Raw genomic sequence first — 12,850 nt, forward strand, 5'->3', positions numbered from 1 at the left:
GTTTGTAAGCATATCTTAAGAACTACAAGGAACATAAGGTTTACTAATTTGAAAGGTATAACAAACCAGACAACAACATACTTTTTAAGACACTCAATTCCATACAAAGCCACCTATTCAAAGTATAGAGTATAAGCTTAAAAGTTCAACATTTTCCATTTAAATGAGTTAATTAGGCGAGGAATATCCTGACATTTCCTAAAGGAAGTATTTTTCAAAAGCCTTCTAAAACAAACACTTAAAAATCAATAATACCATACTGTGTTATATAAGTACACAGTATCCCCTGCATTTATCTCTAAACAGAAAAACAAAGGCAGAGACAAAGAGAAATGGAAATACTAAATACCTATTCTATTAGAGAGCTCTGTTAATAACAATAAAAAGCAGAGCCCCTTTCTCACTTGGGAAAATAAATCACCTCGGAAAATACCGAAAATCGTTAGCCTAAAATTACTATTTAAAAGCAAACAAATACAACTTTTAAAAAGTGAATTTTCATATTTTGCACAGGATTAACTCATGCAACAGTATAAATTAATAAAATAAGCATATATACTTTTTCACTCAATTAAGTAACTATAAAATATTTTTAATTCCCTTATTCTCCTTGATATGAAATATTTTTAATTCCCTTACTCTGCTTGACCAGGGAAAACATGAACTTGACTGTATTATTTTAAGCCACTATAATAAAATTTAAAAGATGAGCACCATGCCAGCCCGGGTTGCTCAGTTGGTTACAGTGTTATCCAGATACACCAAGGTTGTAGGTTCGATCCCTGGTCAGGGAACATAACAAGAATCAACCAATGAATACATAAATAGGTGGAACAACAAATAAATGTTTCTTTCTCTTTCTCTCTCTCTCCTTTTCTCTTCCTTACTCTCTAAAAATAAATAAATAAAAGTTAAAAAATAAAGATGAGCCTCATCCAATAAATTTTACAGCACTTGACTTCAAAAAGAATTACATCACAAAATATGAATTTAAAAGCCATTAAAATATGTAAAACCTGTTGTTATGCCACATTTTCTCCTTTGACTTCTCACTTGATTTTATAAATCTCAAAATCTGCGTGGTAGTTTACCATATTGGTATATATTCTTTATGTTACCTTTTCAAACACAAACCTAAAAATTATGAAATCATAACTAAATTTTATCTCAGTTTAAGGAATGTCTCATCTTCTGTCGAGATAATACACAGCTACAGTCGAAAGGCCTGACAATACTGAACGCTGCTGAGACTGAAAAACAAGCAGAACCGTCCGCACATGCCAATGGGAATGCGACTCAGTAAACGCGTACATCTTGCCACTTGCCTACCACAAACCCTTGCAATATATCCTCATCTTCAGATATCCTGATCACAGCTCCCACTACTAAAAACCATGCCAACAGTAATGGGTTGATCACTTTGTAAGTTATATAATGTCTAATCACAACGGTATGTTGTATACCTGAACCTAGTATAATATTGTATGTCGATCAATAAGCAAATCGGCCCCAGGCTCAAACTGTGAAAAGGAGAAAATAATCTCAGTAGATGAACAAATTGAATAAGATGGTAATGTCTGCTATAACAGTTAGACTATGTTACCTTTAGAAAGTCATTTGTTTTAAATTTCCTTCTAATGATATGACCTGATATTATGTCAGTGAACCTAGTATTAAAAAAAAAAAAAGTAATGAAAAAAGAGAGAGAAAGAAACACTTACTGGGATTGAGAATTCCTCAGCCAGGTATTTCAAGGAAGCTGCCTGTCTTGCCAAGAATTTGTTCCTTTCTCTCAGGTTGCCCTGAAGTTGTGTATCAAACTCCTTTCTTACCACAGAAGCAACAGAGTCAATAATCACAAGTTTAACTCCTTTTGAAATAATTTCTTCTTCTAAGGATTCAATCCTATAAAAGTAGAATTTGTAAAATAATAGAAAAGTTTAAGATACAATTTTTTTTTCTTTTCCTTTTTTTTTTAGGGGAGAGCGTGAACGCAGTCCCCCACTACCACAAATTATGCAGTCGAGTTTCCCACATTTGAGGAAATCTCAGGGGTCAGCACATCCGGAGTGCAATGGATAAGCCTTGCCCTGGGAAAACCACCTTCGTGATCATGGTATCTACCTTGCCAGGTAAGTATTAAGATACAATTTTAAAAAATAAGGCACTGCAAAGGTCAACCAACTTAAAAACAATAAATTATTCATTCCTAAATTATAGTGATGACTGCAAGTATTCAATAAACAAAATTTATTTTCATATATCTCTTTTATACTTATGGCACACTTTAGGAAATAAACCAAAATGTTTTCATTCCTTAGTCCTCCTGTGACATTGCTAAAAATCCAGTTTTAGGGTAAAATTACTTGTGGTAACCAGTCTCCAAAATAGCCCCCATTCACTTCCACCTTTTGGTCACATCCTGGGGAGTCTCTGCACATTGTATCAGGGTTGGTCTGTGTAACCACTAGCATATGACAAAGTGGTGGTGTGGCATTTCTGAGAGTCAGTTATAAAAGACAACAGCCACCATCTTGGGCTCTCTCTCACTTATCCACTCTCTCTGAGTTCACTCGCTTTGGGGTGGCTAGTTGCTGTGCGGTCAGCAGCCCAATAAAGAGACCCACAATGCAAAGAACAGAGGCCTCTGGCTAAAATCTGGGATGGAAGAGAAGCCTTCCAGCAACTACATGAGTGACTGGAATTTCCCAAGATTCTCTAGCCCCAAGCAAGCCTTGAGATGACCACAGCCCTGGCCAACAGCTTGACTTCAAGTTCTTGAGCCACCCTGAGCCAGAAACACCTAGCTAAGCCATTCCCAGAGACCTAACCCTCAAAATCTGTGTGAGATAACACGTTTTCTATTTTAAGCTGCTAAACTTTGGGGTACTTTGTTAATGAAACAATAGATACTTAATATACCACTTAATTGTTTAAATATAAATCATGTTATTCATTTGCTTTTTCATTTTTAAAGAAATACTGCAACACCAGACCATAGTGAATAAAGAACATGAAAATAATTATTTTCCATTAATCCTAATATGTAGGGACTACTTTTTCACTCAGAAACTGAAAACATGAAAAACAAAATACAAATTTCAAAGTGTTACTAAAAGCCCCAAATCTACAATGGCGTACCTTTGTAGAACCTCATCACAGCTGAGTTCCCGATAAAGGTGAACTTTACTGCTTGTCGAAAGTAATTGTTCCTCGGTGTTAAAATATCTGGGAAAACGAGATTCTGCTATTTCAATCAGCCTGGGGGGGGGAATAGCATAAGCGAAAATAGTCAATGATATTTAAGGCCACATTGCTGAACCTCTAATGAATTTTACTTAGGAAACTCATAAGCCCCAAGGAACACTAGAACAAAAGCCTTATCAATAAAGCAAAATGGATAATATACAGGTTTGGAATGAAGGCCCCCTTTATAAGCACTAAGAGAGGTTAGCAGACCGAGCACGAGACCAGCAAGGGCTTAAAAATCTCATCTAACGTTGAGCAAGCAACAATGCCCCTGAGTATAAATGTTTCTGGGAATAAATATTTTTTGTAAGTGATATTTTGACTGGTAGCAATACTATATGTTTAGTAAATAAGAAAAATGTTCTACAAAATATAGAATATTATCATTCTAATAATCAAGTATCAGTAAGTCTCCATGACTCAGACCAAAAAAAAAAAAAAAAAAAACCATACAAAATAAATGCTATACAGTAGGTCCTTGGTAAATAAAAATTATTCTCTACACAAATGAATGTTGTCTAATATTTCCTTCATAAATAAAAATGACTTTCTGAACACTAAATTCTGACCTCAAAGATGGACCAAAGGCTTGGGGTAGGCCAAGCACAGGAGCAACCAACAGATGCAACTGCCATCATTAATAGTACGAGACATGGAGAGCAGCACTAGAAATTTCACATATTTCTGGTTAAAAATGTAAACTTGTGAGTAGAACCATCTCCTACTTAAAAGGATACTTCATGAGCCCTGTATTAACCGTCCAAGGGCGAGCGGGGAAAAGGACTGGGAACACAAAAACCATCCTCGCCTGGTCTGTGGTGGCGCAGTGGATAAAAGCATCAACCTGGAATGCTGAGGTCACCGGTTCAAAACCCTGGGCTTGCCTGGTCAAGGCACATATGGGAGTTGATGCTTCCTGCTCCTCCCCCCTTCTCTCTCTCTGTCTCTTTCTCTCCTCTCTTCAAAATGAATAAATAAAATCTAAAAAAAACAAAACAAAACAAAAAACCCCATCCTCTATTTTATGCTCTGTTTAAAGACACAAAGTACAAAAGAACAGTGTTTTCATTTCTAGACACCCAGTGAGTTCCAAGAAGAGACTGAGAGCTTGAAATAGATAAACAAAATAAGTTCCTCACATATGCTATAATCAGAAATGAAAGAGAAAAATCTAAAACAGGAAGAAACATTAAAGAAATCTAGTGAATAATATTTTTAAAACCTATTTTGAACAATTTGAAAAGAAAAAATATCATTAGATTGAACAGGAAGAGAAAAACCTATTTTAGGAGTAAGGACTCGTACTAAAAGATATGTGAAGAGTGAGAACCAAGTGAACCAAATGACCATTCAGGAGAAGTTCCTGAGAAAGGCACAGGAATCGAAATAGAAAAGAATTTAAAAAGGAAATGAGGTAGTGAGGAAGGCAATAAGAAATGAGACGGCACTGGCAGAGGCAGAACGGGAATATTTAGAGAGTTTGAGAAAATGTGTAAATTTTTTGATTAGGGCAATGATTTGCTGAGTTTAATTTGTGCCAGTCAAAGAAATCAGCTAAAAAGCTCTGGCACTTACAACCCACTGATTTTTAATGACAGGTCTGACAACATCTATCAGAAACATAAAATGTTTTCAAAATTTGGATGCTCAGTCTAGGAACCAGACTGAGAACACCTAACTCACTGGCACCAACCAAGCAGCTGACAGACAATAATTTTCTGCCCCCAACACCAAGCTACATTTCAACCAGCGGCCAAGTGATAAGAGGCTTTGCAACTTATTACTGCTCTCTCATTCCATTTATGTCCCTCAGAAGGAAGGTGGCCACAACATGGACATGAACTAACTGTTCAGTTATCACATCCTCTTCTTTCCCTAATGCTTTGGTGAAGAGCGGGCTTAGCGACGGGATCTTGAACACCATGAAATGTAGAGGCCACAGCTCTTGATGACAAAATTCACTTCTAAATAGTAAATACATCAGAGATTCCATTACTAGGCAATGGCAGTCTTTTCTTTCTTTCCATCCTAAAAGTGCACAATTAATCTGATTTAGTATGAAATAAATTAAAAGAACCTTACTGACTTTAATAACCATTAGAGATAGCAGGGGAAAATAAAATCATACAGGGTTTTTGCCAAAAGGTTTAAGTGGAATAGTAGTGCCTCCAAGGCCAAGTTTAATGATCTTAAACTTAGGGTCAATAACCTTACCAACTTAGGAATTGTGCACAGAGATAAAAAAACAATAAACACAGTTATAAGGCTAAATAACTATCAAATGGTTATTCACATACTAAAATACAGTAGTTTTGTTAAGTTTCTCCAAATGTTTAATTTTAGAAACGATATCTAAAAATATACAAATCAAAACCCAAATATAAATGTAGTATTCTATATTCGTCACATTAATCATAGCAATTTTTATGACAATCTTCATCACAAAGATCCGTGTTGTTTGGAGCAAGCAACAGAAAAGAACCTATCTTTTGCTCCCAAACATTAATTACATAAAGTTTGAAAGCAATGCCATCTAGTGGACATCTTTTTTATACAAAATATTCCTTTCAAAGGAAGCACTTAAGATTTATTCATTCAATATGTACCCTGATTTATTAATGTCATCCCATTATCATTAATAAAAATTTATTAAAAAAAAAGGATTTATTCATTCAACAAATACTTATTGAGGACCTACTATATGCCAGGCACTGTTCTAGGTGCTAATGATATGGTAACGAACAACAACAAAACAAGACAAAAAACATCCTTCCTAGTGGAATTTACATTCTACTGAGACACAAAGAAACATAGCATACCATATATATAATAAATGCTCTAAAGAAAAGCGAACCAGGATGAGGGCACAGACTGTGACAGATGGAAGCAAGTACCATTTTACACAGGTGGTCTGGGAAACCCTCTTTAATCAGGTGACACTTGATCTGGGGTTTTTAAGGGAGATGAAAAAAATGAACCCTGTGGATATCCAGTCGAACAGTGCATAGGAAGAGAGAATTACAGTAAGTGCAAAAGCCTGGGGTGTCTGCCGAAGAACAAGAAGGCTCATGTAGCTGAAACACTGGAAGCAGGAGGGAGAATAAAAAGAAATAGGTCAGAGGACTAGCCAGGGGCCCAAATCACACAAGATCCTTAGGCCTGTCGGTTTGGTTTGGATTTTATTTAGTAAATGTCTAGAAGCAGGATGGACATAACCTGACTTCTTTTCTTTTTAAAGAATCACTCTAGGCCCTGCCCAGTTGGCTCAGTGGTAGAGCGTCGGCCTGGCGTGCAGGAGTCCAGGACTCAATTCCTGGCCAGGGCACAAAGGAGAAGCGCCCATCTGCTTCTCCACCCCTCCCCCTCTCCTTCCTCTCTGTCTCTCTCTTCCCCTCCCACAGCCAAGGCTCCATTGGAACAAAAGTTGGCCCGGGTGCTGAGGATGGCTCTGTGGCCTCTGCCTCAGGCGCTAGAATGGCTCTGGTTGTAACAGAGCAACGCCCCAGATGGGCAGAGCATCGCCCCCTGGTGGGCATGCCGGGTGGATCCCAGTTGGGCACATGTAGGAGTCTGTCTGAATGCCTCCCCGTTTCCAACTTCAGAAGAAAAAAAAAAAGAATCACTCTAGCTACCAAATGAAGAAGCCGTAGATGGACAACAGTGAAAGAGAGACCAGCCAGTGCAGGAGTCCTGGTAAGAGATGACGGGGTCTTGGTCTAAACAGGATGGCTCCCGTGATCAGCTATAAATGAACCCAAGATGTAGTTCAGCTGAAGGGATTTCTTGACTAACTGGGTCAGCTCTGGAAGAATGGAATTAACCATTCATTGAAATGGAGAAGAATGGATTTGGATCAAGGTTTTTGTCCTGAGTCCCCCATTACTTCACAGTTCTTGTATAAAAGGAAGGTTAAAAGCTTTACATTAGTGACCACATGCCAATAAAACAAAACATATGCTTAATGTAAAAAAAAAAAAAGTCTTAGAAAAGTCTAGTTGAAATATCGCATCATAAATGTGCTGAAATAAAAGTTTATGGCTTTTCAAAGCTTCTTGTACATATGTAATATTTTCCTGTTCATTAATTCAATATGTCCTTGCTCTGTATTCTGGAATTACCAAACATAATAATGTGAATCTATTAGTCCCTTACAGATTCCAGAAAATTTAGTAATAATAAGTACTTATAACTAATTTCCATTTTCAATCCTAGAAGCTCTTCAGGGTATCCCTCCCTACTAATTCACCTCGGTTCACAAATGATAGGACAGCTTAGGCTGGACTAAGGAAAACCTACCCAGACTCATGAAACCAGCTTTAAAAATGGTAAGAGAAGTGTGACCACGCTGTGGCACAGTGGATAGAGTCAGACTGGGACACAGAGGACCCAGGTTCGAGACCCCGAGGTTGCTGGCTTGAGTGTGGGCTCATCAGCTTGAGCATGGGGTCACTGGCTTGCGCCCAAAGGTTGCTGGCTTGAGCCCAAGGTCACTGGCTTGAGCAAGGGGTCACTAGCTCTACTGTAGCCCCCAGGTCAAGGCACATATGAAAAAGCAATCAACAAACAACTAAGATGCCACAACGAATTGATGCTTCTCATCTCTCCCTTCCTGTCTGTCCCTAGCTGTCCCTCTCTCTGTCTCTCTCTCACACACACACACAAAAAAGGTAAGAGTAAATTTACCCCTTCTCTTTACCCCTGGGTCAAAGTTTTTGGATTTGCACCCACTAGCAAATAGGTAACTAAGACCATATTGGTATTGCCGGCAGAACCAGGCAAAGTCATGGCTGGCCACTACGCCTCTGTTTACCGCTTGATATACTGATTCAGAAAGAGTAATACTTTAGCCCAGGCCCAGGAGCTCAGTTGGTTAGTGTTGTTCCAACATGCCAAGGTTGTGGTTTCAATCCCGGTCAAGGCACATACAAGAATCAACCAATGAATATATATATAGGTGGAACAACAAATCAGTATATTTCTCTCTTCCTTCCTCTCTCTCTCTCTCTAAAAATTAATTTTAAAAAGATAGCTCTCCTCTAATTGGAGCAACATGTTTTTAAAAAGTGACACTTTAAATAGTGTGGTAGGATTTAAAAGCTTTGGGATACTTGACACCGTCAGAAGAGACATGCGTACTAAGTACGTCAGCTCCTCCAGCTCTAAGCATGGCCATAGCTTCCCCAGAGCACCAATGCAAAACGTACCCCTCCTCTGTATACTTAGTTATGACTGTTATAATTTTACATTTTTGTGATTATTTGATTAATGCCTTTCTCCCTTTTAGACTATGTCTTCTTCCTAGTTTTCAAAGTTTTTCGGATTTCATGACAACTCAGGAATGTTTGTTTCTACCTCCTAGTATTCCAATCCTATATCCTATCTCCTCAGGTCCCCTTCCGGGGTCCTGGGTCCCATCTCTTCCTCCCCCAGATCCCTCAGTTTTCCTTACAAGTCTATCTGTAGTACTAAGACTCAGCTTTATTTTCCTGTCTCCATTTTATTTTTGCCAAAGTTTTACTTTGAAGCCTTTCTTACTAATGTATGTACCATCAATATTACCTTCCCTTTTTTTTTCAATTTGGAATATATATATTAATTTTCTGTTCTTAACCCTCCAGTTCCATCTTCTCCTAATTATCTCCAATAGGAATAATATAGTATTCACTCAATTCATATATCCTGGAATTCTCCTGGTGGCCAAATTTTCCATAAATAGATGACTAGATTAATCTATTTATCCATATTCTCAAGGTATATATAAGTGCACAGCATCTAAGACTATGTCAGATCTTAAATGCAAGTCCAATAGATAGAATAAACACAGACTATTTTCTCTTAATCAATCAGAATTCTGCCTGCTTAGCATTCCCCTCCGCCCAAGGCAGTGCCTGACTGCCCGAGGGTGTAGCACCAGGTTATACTATCATCTAGTTATTAAGCAGTTTGGTGATACAGTCACAGTCTATGATGAACAAGCATGATTAATACACTATTTTAGATTATCTTTTCAAATACATGTAAAAATAAGCTAATGTATTGTTTTAAATATATATATATAATTAATCTCTCCAAAGTGATTTTAAGTACATCACCCACAAGGTTTTCTTTCTTTAAAGTACATTTTACTTTATTTTTTATTTATTCATTTTAGACAGGAGAGGGAGAGACAGAGAGAGAGGAGAGACAGAGAGAGAGAAGGGGGGAGGAGCTGGAAGCATCAACTCCCTTATGTGCCTTGACCAGGCAAGCCCAGGGTTTCGAACTGGCAACCTCAGCATTTCCAGGTCGACGCTTTATCCACTGCGCCACCACAGGTCAGGCTAAAGTACATTTTAAACAAAAGCAATTCTTATTTACTCTTCCTCTGTTTTCTCCCTCCTTCTTGATAAAAAGGTATGAAGTAATTTATTGGCAGAAGTTATTTTTATCACTCATCTTAAATTCTCTATATGTGAATCCTTTAAACTTCCCTCATATTAAGGCCCCGGCCAGGTAGCTCAGTTGGTTGGAGCACCATCCCCATATGGCAAGGTTGTGGGTTCTATACCCAGTCAGAGCGCACACAAGAATCAACTGATGAATGCATAAATAAGGAGAACAACAAATCGATGTTTCTTTCTCTCTCTCCCTCCCTTCCTCTTTCTAAAATCAATTTTTTAAAAACTTCCTTCATATTAATCCTTCAATTCACTTTCTCATTGAGCTGATCAAATAGCTTGCTTCTAAGTGCAAAAAACGGAGACAATGCCACACAGAGAGACGTACTGAGAGCTAAAATATATTTCTTTTTGAGTCTTCCTCCTGCTTTATCTCTTTTCTAAGTCCAGACATCAACCCAGTTGTGGCAGGCACTATTTTTTAAATTAATTTTTAGAGAGGAGAGAGAATGAGAGAAAGAGAGAGACAGAGAGAGAGAGAAGGGGGAGGGAGGAGCAGGAAGCATCAACTCCCATATGTGCCTTGACCAGGCAAGCCCAGGGTTTCGAACCAGCGACCTCAGCATTTCCAAGTCAACGCTCTATCCACGGCACCACCGCAGGTCAGGCTGGCAGGCACTATTAATCACCTGCTCATATCCATTCTTCTTCTTCCTTGCCCTGAACCCGCATGTTATTCAGGCAGCAATGTTGGCCAGCCCCCAGACATTCGTCATGCTTGTTCTAACAATCTTTCCCCCGAATTTCCATCCCCCCTTTCCCACGGGGGTGGCCCAGGGAGAAGCCTGCAGGAGGGTTCCAGAGGACAGGAAGGAAACCAGCAGAGGGGAGGAGGTGGCCATTCTGACAGCCTTCCTGATCAGACATAGCTGGCCCTTTCCCTTCTCACTGGCTTAAGCACAGACAGAATGGATACGATGCCAAAAACGTACCAGCCCCAGGTCTCTCTGTCGTCACTGAGCAGCAGAACCAGTGCCAGCAACCACCTACTCGGGTCTTTTTGTCATGTGAAAAAAATAAACCTCTTTCTGTTGATGGCACTGTTGTTCCCACAGTCACAACAAAATTATAACTAAATCATAAAGCCATCATTGAGAACTGCCTGAACACTAGCTGAATAGATTCGCTATAACTAAGAATATAAAGAAGCCATGTTGGAATTGAAAAGTTAGGGGGGGTTAATGGGAGGAGGAGGAGGATTAGGTGAGATAAGTAAGTGGTGATGGGAGGAGACTGGGCTTGGGGTGGTGAACACAATACAGGGCACAGATGATGGACTGTAGAACTGTGCACCTGAAACCTATAGTATTTTGTTAACCAGTGTCACCCCAATAAATTCAATAAAAAGAAAACAAACACAAATTATTTTTAATGTTAAAAATTAAAAAGTATGCAATGTGATGAGAGCAATACATCTTTTAAGTCTCTTTTAATCCAAAGAGTCCCCCTCTAACACTTTCTTTTTTTAATCTTACAAATTTGTTAAAGAAATCAGACCGTTTGCTCTGTCACTTCCCAGTGGTAGATTTCACTGATTGCATCCCTCTGGTGCGGCCCGACTTGGTCCTCTCTTCTCTGTGTGTGCTGTGAACCGGTCGTGGGTCTGAAAGCTTCATCCCATTCTGGTTTGATTGTTTTTCCATCAGGAGGTACCACAATGACCGGCTATCATTTTGTGATGCCAACAGGCTTCTGTGTTTATGAACTGTTTATACTCACAATGCTTCAGACACCAAATGTGTGGGTTTTCTGCACCAAGCAATCCCCATTTTCCTGTGGACACCAACCGGGTATCCTAAGGTAGTTAGCTCAGACCCCACAGTTAAGGGCTCAGTCCCACAAGACTGCCTCCACTTCTGACACCAACTGCAAGTCTTAGCTCTCTGGTACTGACTGGCAGGCTAGGAACCAGGGGTTCCCTCACGCTCCTCCTCAAGTTCAAGAACTGGCTAGAAACTGCTTCCCCTGTCAACTTTAAAAGGAATATTCCTTTAAAACAGTATCTAGTATTCTGTGTTCTCAAAAAAAAACCCCTAAACTAAATGTTAACCTATTGAAAATGTTACATGCCATACATGTTACAAAACTAAAGTATTACAATGGAAAATAATAAATCTCCTACCTTTCAGCACTAAATGCTGATTCTGTGTCAATATATACAACAGCTCCTTCCAATCCTCCCATGTCGGTGGGTAATGTGGCCAAAACACTCATCATTATACAAAATTGAGTTTTTCCACAACCTGGTGGACCTGTAATCTAAAATAAATAAAAAAAAATTTGTTTAAACATCACAACCTAGTCAGAGCAAAATCCTTTAAGAACTTGCCACATACACAGTCCAACTAATCTGGACTCCCAGAGACACCACTGTATGTAATGAAGTAACTTCTCCCTGTGCAGCTGGATTGGTACCAGGCATGGACCATCTTTGGGAGAAATGGGAAAATAAGTCACTCATCATCTTTTGTGTTCTTTAGTTCAGATGAAAATTTTGGGGTTTTGGAGGATGTTCATTGCCACATATTCACAGTGGTCAAGACATGGAAACAGGCCCTGGAGGGTTGGCTCAGCAGTAGAGTGTCGGCCTGGCGTGCGGGGGACCCGGGTTCGATTCCCGGCCAGGGCACATAGGAGAAGCGCCCATTTGCTTCTCCACCCCCCCTCCTTCCTCTCTGTCTCTCTCTTCCCCTCCCACAGCCAAGGCTCCATTGGAGCAAAGATGGCCCGGGCGCTGGGGATGGCTCCTTGGCCTCTGCCCCAGGCGCTAGAGTGGCTCTGGTCGCGGCAGAGCGACGCCCCGGAGGGGCAGAGCATCGCCCCCTGGTGGGCAGAGCATCGCCCCTGGTGGGCGTGCCGGGTGGATCCCGGTCAGGCGCATGCGGGAGTCTGTCTGACTGTCTCTCCCCGTTTCCAGCTTCAGAAAAAATACAAAAAAAAAAAAAAAAAAAAGACATGGAAACAACCAAAGTGTCCCTCAATAGAGGATTGAATAAAGAAGATGTGGTATCCAATGGAATACTACTCAGCCATAAGAAATGACATATTTCCATTCACAACAACATGGATGGACCCTGAGAACATTATGCTAAGTGAAATAAGTAAATCAGAAAAAGCTAAGAACTGTATGGTTTCACACATAGGTGGGATTTAAAAATGAGACT

At 39.6% G+C, this 12,850-nt stretch overlaps 1 protein-coding gene and 1 non-coding gene across 6 annotated transcripts in view; both read right to left on the minus strand.

The window, feature by feature from the left end:
- The window catches only part of RAD51B (RAD51 paralog B), a 603,012-nt gene that overhangs the window by 559,977 nt on the left and 30,185 nt on the right, over positions 1-12,850 (minus strand). For all 5 annotated transcript variants that reach the window (XM_066388052.1, XM_066388051.1, XM_066388050.1 and 2 more), the window contains 3 exons: positions 11,809-11,945; positions 3,142-3,261; positions 1,722-1,905 (listed from right to left, as the gene is read on the minus strand). In XM_066388052.1, coding sequence (XP_066244149.1) covers positions 1,722-1,905; positions 3,142-3,261; positions 11,809-11,945 — 441 coding nt within the window. The remainder of the gene's footprint in view (positions 1-1,721; positions 1,906-3,141; positions 3,262-11,808; positions 11,946-12,850) is intronic.
- LOC136377672 (U1 spliceosomal RNA) lies at positions 1,977-2,140 on the minus strand. Its single transcript, XR_010746350.1, has one exon. It is a non-coding gene; the product is annotated as a U1 spliceosomal RNA (small nuclear RNA).

This window comes from Saccopteryx leptura, chromosome 6 (genome assembly GCF_036850995.1).
Source record: "Saccopteryx leptura isolate mSacLep1 chromosome 6, mSacLep1_pri_phased_curated, whole genome shotgun sequence".
Taxonomy (NCBI): Eukaryota; Metazoa; Chordata; class Mammalia; order Chiroptera; family Emballonuridae; genus Saccopteryx; species Saccopteryx leptura.